Source organism: Leuciscus leuciscus, assembly GCF_965113295.1.
Source record: "Leuciscus leuciscus genome assembly, chromosome: 25".
NCBI lineage: Eukaryota > Metazoa > Chordata > Actinopteri > Cypriniformes > Leuciscidae > Leuciscus > Leuciscus leuciscus.
The window spans coordinates 15,805,811-15,818,427 of NC_138724.1; the positions used below are offsets into that span (position 1 = coordinate 15,805,811).

The 12,617-nt window shown below is 37.4% G+C and overlaps 1 protein-coding gene across 3 annotated transcripts in view; it reads left to right on the plus strand.

The window, feature by feature from the left end:
* The window catches only part of cib2 (calcium and integrin binding family member 2), a 40,878-nt gene extending 34,478 nt beyond the window's left edge, over window positions 1-6,400 (plus strand). For all 3 annotated transcript variants that reach the window (XM_082159349.1, XM_082159348.1, XM_082159350.1), the window contains 2 exons: window positions 127-322; window positions 5,557-6,400. In XM_082159349.1, the coding sequence (XP_082015475.1) occupies window positions 127-322; window positions 5,557-5,578 (218 nt within the window). In that variant the 3' untranslated portion in view covers window positions 5,579-6,400. The remainder of the gene's footprint in view (window positions 1-126; window positions 323-5,556) is intronic.
* The last annotated feature ends 6,217 nt before the right edge of the window (window positions 6,401-12,617 follow it).

Sequence of the window (12,617 nt, forward strand, 5' to 3'; positions counted from 1 at the left end):
TGTAATAATGCACAGTTTTAGAGGTTGTGTAATCAACATTTATATTGCAACATTCATAAATGGTGCAGCAACTTTATAACATGAACTCATTTGTAGTTAACTCTTATCATCATGTTTTGTTCTTAGACTTCAATGTGGATAATTACATCTGCAAGGAGGACTTAGAACAGACTCTAAACAGGTTAACAAAGGAGGAGTTAACACCAGAGGAGGTTATTCTGGTGTGTGAGAAGGCCATTGAGGAGGCCGACCTAGATGGAGACAGCAAGCTCTCCTTTGCTGACTTTGAGAACATGATCTCCAGGGCTCCTGACTTTTTAAGGTAAGAATATTGGTAAAGTGACCTGTTTCCTCAGATGTATTCTAACCAGAGTTTGATTTTGCTGTTGTATTACTACAATTATTTCATTTAAAGTTAGGCTTTTGGTAGTCCAATCTATCCAAGATGGTGGAGAATGCGGGCAATATTCTCATTATATATATTGGGAGTTAATGTACTCATCGGACATAGTCCTTATGAGTGTAAAGCCAGTTATGCTAGTTGCTAACATCATGGTTAACACTTTGCTCTGGAGGCACACTGCTATAATTTGGCTGCAGTACGCTCAAATATGCTTTATGGGGCAAGAGTTCCTCTGCTTGGCTTTTACAGGCCTTTTTGGACTGCACAGCTGTGCCTCACAGACCACATGATTGAGAGGGGCAGGAACGTTTTGTACCATCATTTGGAGACCTGGAGGCCAAAAAATCTAGAATTGCTTTTAGCAGCTGTCAGTCAATGAGGGAATTACTTTCTCCAACACTCATAGAAAGTTAATGCTTTTAGCATTCTGCTGACTGTACTTTTTTGTTACTTAAGTTTAGTATATTTATTTATAAAGCACATTTTAAAACTACAGAAGTTAAAACCAAAGTGCTGTGCAGGTAGAGTAAAACAGATTTAAACCTGATTTAAAGACAAATAATGATACAAAAAACAAATGGACAAATTAAAATTATACAAACTCAAATTGAGGTTTCTAGTGCCAATCAATAATCTGGCTGCCGAGTTTTGCAGTTCTAAAGCAGTTTGTTTTTACTGAATAATACTATTTATTGCATTTTCTTGAGCACTTACACAACAATGTACATCACATGTCTGTAACAACACATATAATGTACAAAAACAAAGCAAACAAACAAACACTGGGGCACATATTACATGAAAAGTGCAATAGCACAAACCAACACTGGGTAATACAGTATGTACTTTGGGAGTCAGAGTTTACAATACATTGCAGTCAATAGTAACCACAAATATAAGCATTAAAGTAGGGTTAATATAGTGCACATTGAAATATATTTCCATATGAATATTACACCTAATTAAAGCTGCCGTCGGCAAGTCTGGCAGATTGGGTCGATTAGCCAAAATGTTGAATGTTTACAACTCTCATGCCCCTCCCCACTACCAGCGAGCACCCTCCCATCGAGGTCGTGCTCGTCAGTGCGTCACTGTGCGTGTGTACCTGATTTTCTGTGAACGCGTCCGTCTCTTCAGCATCTATCAACACCATGGACTCGGAGGTAGGCTGCCCTGGCTAATCTATCCATAGATAACCGAGGAATTGGAAGCTTGTTAGTAGATTTTCTCTCCGCCATCACGCTTCATGCAATCTCCAGGCGAACTTCAGGCGTGGCGTGTGCATGTGATATTAACGTGCGCGAGTGAGGGGGGATCTGTGGCGTGTGCACGACCTGTGATTGACAGTCAGATCTCACACCCCCCTGCGCTGATTGGACCTGATGAAGCGGGAGCGCTGGATTTTTGCAAAACAAATAACACGCTCCAGGTGGAGTTGGAAGCTCGGGTTTTTTTCTAAAACCACTTTATTTATGTTGTTTTGTCGGATTATAGTGTCGATTACACTGAATATGATCAAAAAAATGTTGCCGACGGCAGCTTTAAGCATTTTGTTCCTCCTCTATTATATTGGTAATATCCCCATGTTCAATAAATTATAAAAAGGGACTCCAGACCCTCTTAAATTGGTCTTATTTACCCTTAAAGGTGCATTGCGCAAGTCTCTGAGTTTTTGCAGAACTATGCCCCCTCTGGCGGCAAGCGAAACTGCAGCCAGAAGTGTGCACGCTCACGGACAAAAGTTTTCTTTTTTTTTTATCTTACGTGGAGTTTGCGTTGGTGTTTGAAATGAACTACAAGCCGGTCTCTTAGAATCCATCTTCTACGGAGAATGGCGGCGAATACACAAACCTGCCAGACAGCCAGGTGAGCGTGCCGTGAACGCGCATGACGTCACGCCCAGTCTAAAATTCCGTCCCGAATCCCTCTTATTTATTTTACTTTACAGGATTATAGAGACAATCTCAGTGATCAGAGAAGGGCTCATTCAGCCCATCAGGCAATTGTTTAAGCATGTATGGGTTAGAAAACGGGTATTTTTAACATGAAAAGTTGCTTAATGCACCTTTAAGAATATAGGTTATCTTTCCATTGCAGTGCATGAAGATATTCTTCGAAATCATCTTCTTGATTTTAGCAATCTTAACTGAAAGAAACTAGCCTGGGAAAACCCAGACTACTTCCGGCGAATTTTAATTCTCTCTCCAGGATAGTCTGGAGAAGAGCCCATTCAAACTCATTTCTGTGCCGCCGAAATCGCGGCACCAATCAGAAACGTTTGGGGAGGGATTTACATGATGACGACAGCGCAGCGACGCTGAAGGAGATTTCATTACAAAGATGGATGCCGCCGTGGAACATCACTTGTTCGAATCATAGACAGTATATAAACGAATCAGTTATCGCGTCTGTTTTGAGCGATTTAAACTTACCGTTTTCGTTAAAAACCGGAGCAAAGAACAACACTCGAAGCATACGTCATCTCCTTCATCGATCTGATCGCAAAGACCCGCCCTCCTTAGTTACTGTCGCTATGCCCGACAAGCTACGCTGCTCTCACGCCACACCATGTTCTCACGCAGTGAAAAATACATCGCGGAGCAGAGAGGAGACTGACAACACGCTGACAGACAGGACAGACCAGGTTACTTTTCTGTTACTTTTGATATTAAACATATTAAACAAAGTCTCACCTTTCAAATTTGGTCATTTTTTAAAAGAAATTGAAACGATACATACCGTTTTGTGGCTCTTTAATGTGTCTGACAGATCGCTGTAGAGCATCAGTTAAAGCTGCTCGTGAACCAATCATCACTTCCTTCTAGTTCATTTATAGCATCAAATAAACATGAATGAACATGGGAAGGATTGTTGTTTTAACCGCGGAAAGACGTCAGTACACTCCGTTATTCATGTTCAAATCCTCCCATGTTAATCTGCTATCTCTCCAAAGAGTATAGAAGTTACTTCTATACTATACTCTTTGATCTCTCCTGACTGCTTTGTCGGACAAAATGGCGGATGGCGGATTATGATTGGTTAGATCGCCTGTCAATCAAGCTCCCTGCGAAGGGAGCTACGTCGGTTGGTGACGCCCCTTTGGAAATGAATTGTCTACATAGCTTCCCCAGACCCTACACTCAGTTTCAACTGAGAAGGGTCTGGTTTTAACCAGGCTAGAAAGAAACTGCTTTTTACAACAACACTGATCTACATGTCAAAACACAAAGTATCGAAGATAACACCAAGGTTTTTTACACAGTCTGGCACATTGGTAGAGAGTGAACCAAGTTGATTGATAATGCCAGAAGTCATAACTGATGGGCCAAAGACATTTATCTTAGTTTTATCACTAGTTAACTGTAAAAAAAAAAAAATGTATGTCCATCCAGCATTTAATGTCTCAAAGACATTCAAAAAGATTAGACACCGAACCGCTGTTATTTTTAACAGTAAGATAAAGCTGAGTGTCATCGGCATAGGGGACCTTGGGGAATCATATATAAAACAAAAAGAAGCGGTCCCAAAATGGAGCCATGTGGAACACCATAAGGGATTTGACTTCACTTAAAGGTGGCATGTGTAATTTCTGCACCAATGTCCTAAAACAGAATCGGTGCTTGTATGACTACATTCATTTCCACATTAATGGGACCATGGACCCCTAAACCTAAAACATTCATTATAGGGTTTAAGGATAAAAGTAATTTAAATATTCTGAGTGCTACAAGAAACACTTGAAATCTTATTTCATCTTCTTGTTTTAATCTGTTGTGCTTATTTCTTGAAATAATTAATTGAAGTGCTGATGCATAATCACTCCAATTCATTAAACACTTATGCCTTTTGCACATGGTATTTCAACACAAATACTTGTCTTGATTACTAACCACTCACAATTCAATTTAACTAGGTGCTAAATGCTGTAAACTCTGTATATACTGTATATACACTACCATTCAAAAGTTAGGGGTCATTAAGTTTCTTTTTCAAAAAAGTGAAAGTAAAGACTTTTAAATTTGTTTTTGTTTTTTTTAATAGATAGATAGATAGATAGATAGATAGATAGATAGATAGATAGATAGATAGATAGATAGATAGATAGATAGATAGATAGATAGATAGATAGATTTCAAATAAATGCTACTCTTTTGGACTTTCTGTTCATCAAAGAATAGAAGCACAACAATTTAATCAGAATAAATGTTTCTTGAGCACAAATTCATCATTAGAATGATTTCTGAAGGATCGTGTGACATTGAATGATGCTGAAAATTCAGAGTTGCCTTGACAGGAATAAATTACATAATGATTAAATTAAAATAGAAAACAGTTTTTTTTTTATTGTAATAATATTTCACAATATTACTGATGACTATATGCACCCTTAATTTGTTGAACATAAGAAACTTTGTTCAAAAACATAAACTTACTGACCCCAAACTTTTGTATGGTAGTATATTCTTTTTCTAATAATATATTAATCAATAAATAAAATGAATTAATAAATAAATAAGTTATATATAAATTGTGTTCAGCAAACTTTTTAGTTTTTTGTTTTTGCCATTTTTGTGCGGGTACCTGATTATGCACATTTCTTTAGTGAATCGGGGGCAAAAACAATAAAGGCAGCATGTACAAACCAACAGGCACAATTCAAACTTTGTGAATTCCTCCTTCACTGTTTTAAACGTTCATTCAAATGTCAATAAAAGGTGACATGAGGTAAAATTGTCCGTTTAAGAGAATGACACAGCACTTCCCCCAAGTGAAGTACAGTATGCACAGGTGGTTAATGTCTATTGTTAAAGATCTATGACAAAGGTTTGGAACTCCTTCTGCCATTCAATCTGGTGGAATTCCAAATTAATTTGAACATTTCATTATCAAAAGCCATCTGCTTGAATACTTTTTAAGAACTTAATGCTCAGTTGTCATCAGTTACCAGTGAGACAACAAAATTGTCTCGAACGGTTAAGGCTGTAAAATGCAAATCCTAAAATATATATCCAGGCTTTGTCACTTTTTTGGTCAGATAAATGATGCTTTAGTTTAGGGGCTTGAAAGGGGATCTTTCAATTTTGACTGGTCCATGTGCTTTTACCTCTAATCTAATATGCTATTTCTCTCTTTGTTGTCTTTCTGTACCTCAGCACCTTCCATATACGAATCTAAAATGGCTTCAACGGAAGATACCAATGCTGACGTTCCTTGAACAGACAAGTCCACATCGAAGGATAAATGTCTACCGTTTTCCTTTGGTTTTTGCACCGGAAGCACACTAGACGGGATTACTGACAAATGCATGGCTGTTTTTTCAGAAAACTATGGATCAGAAATTCCTTGGGTTTTCAGAGAGACAAAATGGAAAGGTGAGGCCTTTTGTGGGTTTGACCCACACACCTGCTCCTGGAGTAAAACTAATGCGGGCGTAAACCGCTTTTATGGGCTTCTACCAATGTCCGTGGCACATTGGACAACATTTTGACTCACTCTCCTGTTTCTAAAGACTCTTATGCGGGATCAAATAAATCATGGGACAGTTTTCAGGAAGGAACAAACAAACTGGACAAGAGAGTGAGAGAGAGGGCTAAAAAGCACATTACAGGCGTCAGCACCACTGAGACAGTGTTTTCTACAGCTATGCAATCTTTCTCCATTAAATGCATGAATTAGATTACGTTCCCCACCTTTTCCCATTCCCTAATGTTTCTAGCTTAGCCATTTCACAATCTAATTGCTTATAGTACTGGAGCATGACGACAATCATATCTAAATGTTCTCCAGTTGAACGAAGGGCTCTGTCATCATATATTCTCCTATTGTCTTCTTCTCTGTCATTCGCTCTCCATGTATTTGTTCCGCCTGCAGATCCCTCTATCCCTTCTGTCCTAACTTGAGGTGTTAGTGTCAAACTGTCTCTTTTCTTTGACTTTTTTCAGTATTTGATGTGATAGAGGGCATTTGACTTAAATTTTAATAAAGGTTTTCTCTCAATTGTTGACTGAGTGCATTTGTTTATGATGCTTAAGGGTTAATGCCAAATTTTGGTGATATTTATTATTTAAAGGGATAGTTCACCCAAAAGTGAAAATTCTGCCATCATTTACTCGCCCTGTACCATATTCGGTCCTCCGTGGAACACAAAAAGAGAAATTCTAAAGAATGTTCACGCTGCTCTTTTCCAAAAAGGACAAAAAAAGCACCAGAAAAGTACAGTAAAATTAGTCCATTTGACTTGTGCGCTATATTTCAAGTGTTTCAAAGCTTTTTCTCTCTTTGACGTCTTTCTGTACGGCAGCACCTTCCATATACGGACCTAAAATGGATTTAAAGGAAGATACCAATGCTGATGTTTCTTGAACGGACAACTCCACGTTGGAGGATAAATGTCTACCATTGTTTGCCTTTAGTTTTTGCTCTGGAAGCATTTTGGTCATAATTTACTCATCCTCATATCATTCAAAGCTTGTACACGATTTTTGCAGAACAATGGAGGAAGTCAATGGGGTCCAAAACAAATATTCCAAATATCTTTTTTTGTGTGTGTGTATAGGAGAATATGAGGGTGAGTAAATGACAAAATTTTCATTTAATGCTAAACGATCCTTTTAAAGGCATTGGTATCATCGTCAAACTTGGCAAAACATGTTTTTTTACATGCGGAATATTAGAACTTATAGGGACAATCCCTCTGGAGCACCTTACGACTTGCTCATGTTGGAGATTGTTGGAGGTCTTCTGGTTACCAGCCTATTGCATTAACTGCTTAAGAGTTGACACTTTTGGTTAATTTTATTATAAATATTTGTACTGTACATTATGTCACATTTTCAAAGCTAATTTTAAACAGCTAAACTTTTGTAGTCCTGGTCCTGGTTTTTCCGTTGTCCTCCTCTCGCTCTAGTTCAAGCCCTATGCTGCTGCAAACCAACCAGCCTTAACAATAAAGATGGGCCAACAATGATTCTTCAGCCTATCTGTCGTATTCCACTTTAATGACTTTTAAAGCTGAATGAGATCGTTAGGAGCAGCGCTGCCTCAGCATTCGTATGATTATACACAGCGCACTTTGAGCCTGGTAAATCTTTACCCAGAGATGCACAGAGCCGTCCTTGGCCATGTTAGTTCAGCTGATGATTTACTGGGTCAACCGCTAACTGTCCTCTTAATAGCGTCCAACATTGATTCAAGCGCATTTTGCCGTTTTTGCAAGGAGATTGTTTAAGGTGTAAATATATATGCTGTGATGACGGTGTGTATGTGATCCTGCAGATCTTGTCATTTCATACATTGTGTGATAGTGGACTGATGAGTCATACATGTGCAATGGATATATGGTTGCTTGGACATTTTGGGAGCCTGCTATGGCATTGCTATGTGGTTGCTAAGCTGTTTTGTGTGGTTGCTAGGTCAAAGTTAAAAGAGACCCACCCCATCCCTAGATATAGATTATATATTTTATCTAGTCTCTTGATATTTTTTGTATGGAAGCAAATTTCAGTCACATAAGAAAAAAAATCATGATTTGGTGTTTCACAATAAATAAGTCATAATTATGACCAAAAAATAAATAAAAATACGACATAGGCCTTACATGACAATTATCAAATAAAATTCAATTTTTTCTATCGTAGTTTTTTTTTTTCATATTTATGAATTTTTTATACATTTTTGTCATAATAGTTTTTATTTCAATTTCGACTTTGTCATCATTGACTTTTTGTCATAATTATAACTTGTCCTCTCGTGTTATTATGTAATAATTTCAACATTTTATTACATAATAATTACTTTTTAACTCATAATAATGGCTTTATTTATAATTCGTAATAATGACTTGTAGCAATTGTCATAATTATGATTTTCTCAACTGTTTTTGTCATAAATTTGTCTGACTTTTTAAAAGTCATAATTGCCTTTTTGTCTCATAATTTTGACTTGGTCATAATGATGAGATAAAAAGTCATTGAGGACAAAGTTTGTCATTATTATGACTATCTCATAATAATGTTTCTTTGTCATAATTTTCACTTTTTATGCCTTCACTATAAACTATTTTATCATCCACTGGAGGGAAATCATAAGTTTAATATGAGCACTCATTTAGTAGCAAAATTATCTTAAAGGGATAATTCACCCAAAAATTTAAATAATTTCTGCAACCTCATGTTTCTAAACCTGTATGACGTTCCGGAGAACAAAAGAAGATAATTTGAAAAACGTCTCAATGAAAGTCAATGTTTTGGACACTGACTTTCATTGTATGGACAAAAAAAATTGAGAAAACTACAGGAGGGTGAATAAATAATGACAGATTTTTCATTTTTGGGGTGAACTATCCCTTTAATTAACATTGTTTTTATCGTTAGACAAGTTCTGTGCGATACACGTACCAAAAACAACTAAAACAGGCGTTAAAATAAATAAAAATGCACTTGGGCTTTTGTTAATTGCCAAAAAGATCCCATTTGCAGGGCTTATGTAACCACGAAAATGGTTCTCAGACATAAAACAAGGCATGCCTGGATGGATTGTTGAGGAACCGTTTTAGCGATATCACGGTGGTGTGCGGTCATTAGGGATAAGGCCGCCTGCGCTAATATGCAGTTAATTCCTCATCCCGTTACCTTCAACTCCCTTTATGAGGACTGTATTAAAAACTCCAATGGGATGTAAGTGCTGATGATGCGCCTTCGTTAATTGCGCCTCTCACCCTGAGCATCTGCTGATTTAGATGTGCTTCTGTTCCAGTCTGATACAGACACTCCGGCTGCTGACAGTAATGTAGGCATTAGAGCATTGATTCTTCTGGACGCAGAGCATAAAACAGGACGTCAGCGACTCACACATGCAAGGTGGTTTGTGCACACACTCTGTGCTGGCCTTGGCTGCCCTCTAATCTTATTAGCTCGATGATGTTTGCCATCCCAAGAGTTTCAAAACCATCCATTTTTGTGTGTTTTTAGGAGCCAGTTCGATAACAAGGGCAGGATATATCAGTATTACTGGATGTGTTCAAGTAATGGCTTTTTTGTCAGGCAGGCTAATCTCCTGATCAATAACTGTAGACAAGGAAACGCGATACGTTTGTTTGAATCCGCAAACACAACATTCTAGGTTTTACACAATGACTTGCATCCCATTTTTCATTAATCCGTTAGAATTCCAAGTCTTTTTTGCCACTGTAGCCATATGCTAATGCGATTTAGCATAGTAGCATGTGTTTCTGGATTAGTGGTTGTATCCGAAATAGCCCCCCCCATACCCTCAATAACTATTCCGTACATTAGTCATATTGAAGGAGTGAATGAAAACAAATTCATAAACTTGCTTGAATAAACCTTAATTAAACAATAATCAATTAAAAAGGTATCACTGTACATCTGTACCTATGTTTCCACTAGCATGGCATCTACTGCCAAGATGCAGGAATTCATTCAGCGCAACCCTCATGGTGCATTATGGGTATTCATTGAGTGTAAATTGGTCGCTGCTGCTGTGCATTGTGGGACTGAATGAGTGCACTTGATAATGTCCACTGTTTTCTAACACCATGGTTGTCCCCTCAAATAGTGCACTAAATAAGGGCATAGGCGGCGATTTAGGACACAGCTTTCGATTTTAGGATTACGTTAATAGATATTATGGTGGTCAAGAGCTGCATCTGAAATCTCATACTGCCTGAGTAGTTTCTGCATTTGATGAGGAATGAACTTTGCAACTGTTAAAAAAGTATGTTCTACATGTATATAGTGAATGTGTGTATAGTACAATAATGTTGCCTACTATATAGTAGAGAAGTATGCATATTCCGATGCAAGGATCATTTAACTGGTTAGCTTAGCCTCATTAGCCCCTGCTGGTAGATGCCATTCATCATACAGAGTGTATGTGTCATACAGAGAAGGATACATTTTGTAGGCCGTCTCTCGTCTTTTCTTAAATCTGCCTGAAGTTACGCTGTCTATGCAATGAGTCTCTTATTTACGATTCCTGCTCCCCACAAAAACCAGATCAGTCACTGCTGGCAGCTTTATTGTCCCCTTTTACATGGAGATCTTGTCCAACACCATTTGGTCCCTTGAGTTTGTGCGTAACCGTGCAAATCACAGTCTTGCTTCTCCAGGGAGTCAGAAAGGCCGCTATAAATTTCTTCCAGACATAAATCACATGTGAGGATATCACTTCTACTTTCTGTATGGAGTGAGGAAGTTTCTTTGTGAAGTGCTTAATTTTCTAGAAAACAATGATTAATGATGTAGTTGTGCAGTATCGTGTAGTTATGCATAATTGCTATGATCAGTAGTCCTATATTTTAAATCCATATAGGCCTACAGTTAAGTAGACAGTTTAGCTTTTTTGTTAAACATTCTGCATGAACCAATTGAAGTAGAACATTAATGTTATTTGGTTGTCATGGTTGTTTTATGTTGTCCACGCTTATTGTTCTACAGGACGTACAACAGCTAGCAGTGTTGTCGAGACCAGTTCATTTGAGTCTGAAAACACAGTTTAAGATGGTAGCTGTGTTCTGGATCATGATAACTGGATTCTAGCTGGTCTTAGCTGATCATAACTGGTTGCTAATATCTTAGCAAGCACCATTGATGAATAAATGGAAAGCTAAGGCAGTTTACAGATAATGTGACTCACCTCTGCCATGAGTATTAGCTGATGGCTAATAGCTTTATAAGTAGCACTATAAGCTAAATCAGTTAGCTGATGGCTAATAACTTAATAAGTAGCACTATAAGTTAAATCAGTTAGCTGGTTGCTAATAGCTTAATAAACAGCATTAATGAGTGTAGCCTAAGCTAAATCAGTTAGCTGGTTGCTAATAGCTAAATAAGCAGCATTAATGAATATAGCCTAAGCTAAATCAGTTAGCTGGTTGCTAATAGCTTAATAAACAGCATTAATGAGTGTAGCCTAAGCTAAATCAGTTAGCTGGTTGCTAATAGCTAAATAAGCAGCATTAATTAATATAGCCTAAGCTAAATCAGTTAGCTGGTTGCTAATAGCTTAATAAACAGCATTAATGAGTGTAGCCTAAGCTAAATCAGTTAGCTGGTTGCTAATAGCTAAATAAGCAGCATTAATGAATATAGCCTAAGCTAAATCAGTTAGCTGGCTGCTAATAGCTTAATAAGCAGCATTAAAGCAGTTAGCTCAGCTGGTTGCTAATAGCATATAGCGCCATTTATATATTATATAAATAGAAAACTAAAGCAGTTTACAGATAATCTAACTCACCTCATGTCATGTTATGAGTATTAGCAGATGGCTAATAGCTTAATAAGCAGCATTAATGAATATAGAGTAAGTTCAATCAGTTAGCTGGTTATTAATAGCTTAGCAAGCACCTGATGAATAAATAGAAACCTTAAACTAGCCTAATGTGACTGTCATAATGAGTATTCGCTGGTTAGCTATTTATTAACAAATAATTAAATCAGTTAGCTGGTTGATTACTAATAGCTAACAAGCACAAATAATGAATAAATAGAAATAAATAATTTGACAGTTAATAGGACCTCTGTCACATTATATTTGTATAATATCTGTAAGTACTCTGACGCATAATTATGTTTGTTAGCTGCTATAGGCCTACACCTGATTGCATATTTCATTATTTTGTAGAAGCAGATCATATTTTTGCTGAAAATTAAGACTGCCCTACCTGTAAATATTAACTTTTCAGGAGGACTTGAATGCATCATAAGTGTATTCATCTATCGGATTACTGGTGGCCTAAATAATTGCCCGAATAGATGTGTTTACACAGGCACGAATGCATTTAGTCTTTTATAAATTTTATATCGATTTTAGATTTGCTTCCAAATAGTAGCCTCCTTATTTACATGTGTGAAGTGTTTCTACTGGAAATCTGTCATTTGACTCTATTAATACTCAGTGAAAGGCCATGAAAGAGAACACACACAATGACATCTTGTCTTTCTGTGTTTCCAGCAGTTGTACTGAGTCTCGTAAAGGCAGATGTGCACCTTCACAGATGGTCTCTGTTATTGGCAAGTAAGGTAATTTAGAAGACTGTAAACTTTAACAGCTTCCAATTCCCACTCTGTGTATTAATAATTATAGGCTCATGGTCAATAAAGTGGGGATGAGACAAGAATTGTTGTGCAAGCCTACTATTAGTTCCCCCCCCACCCCCCCCAAAAAAAAGAAATGAAAGCGAGGCTTCAAAGCT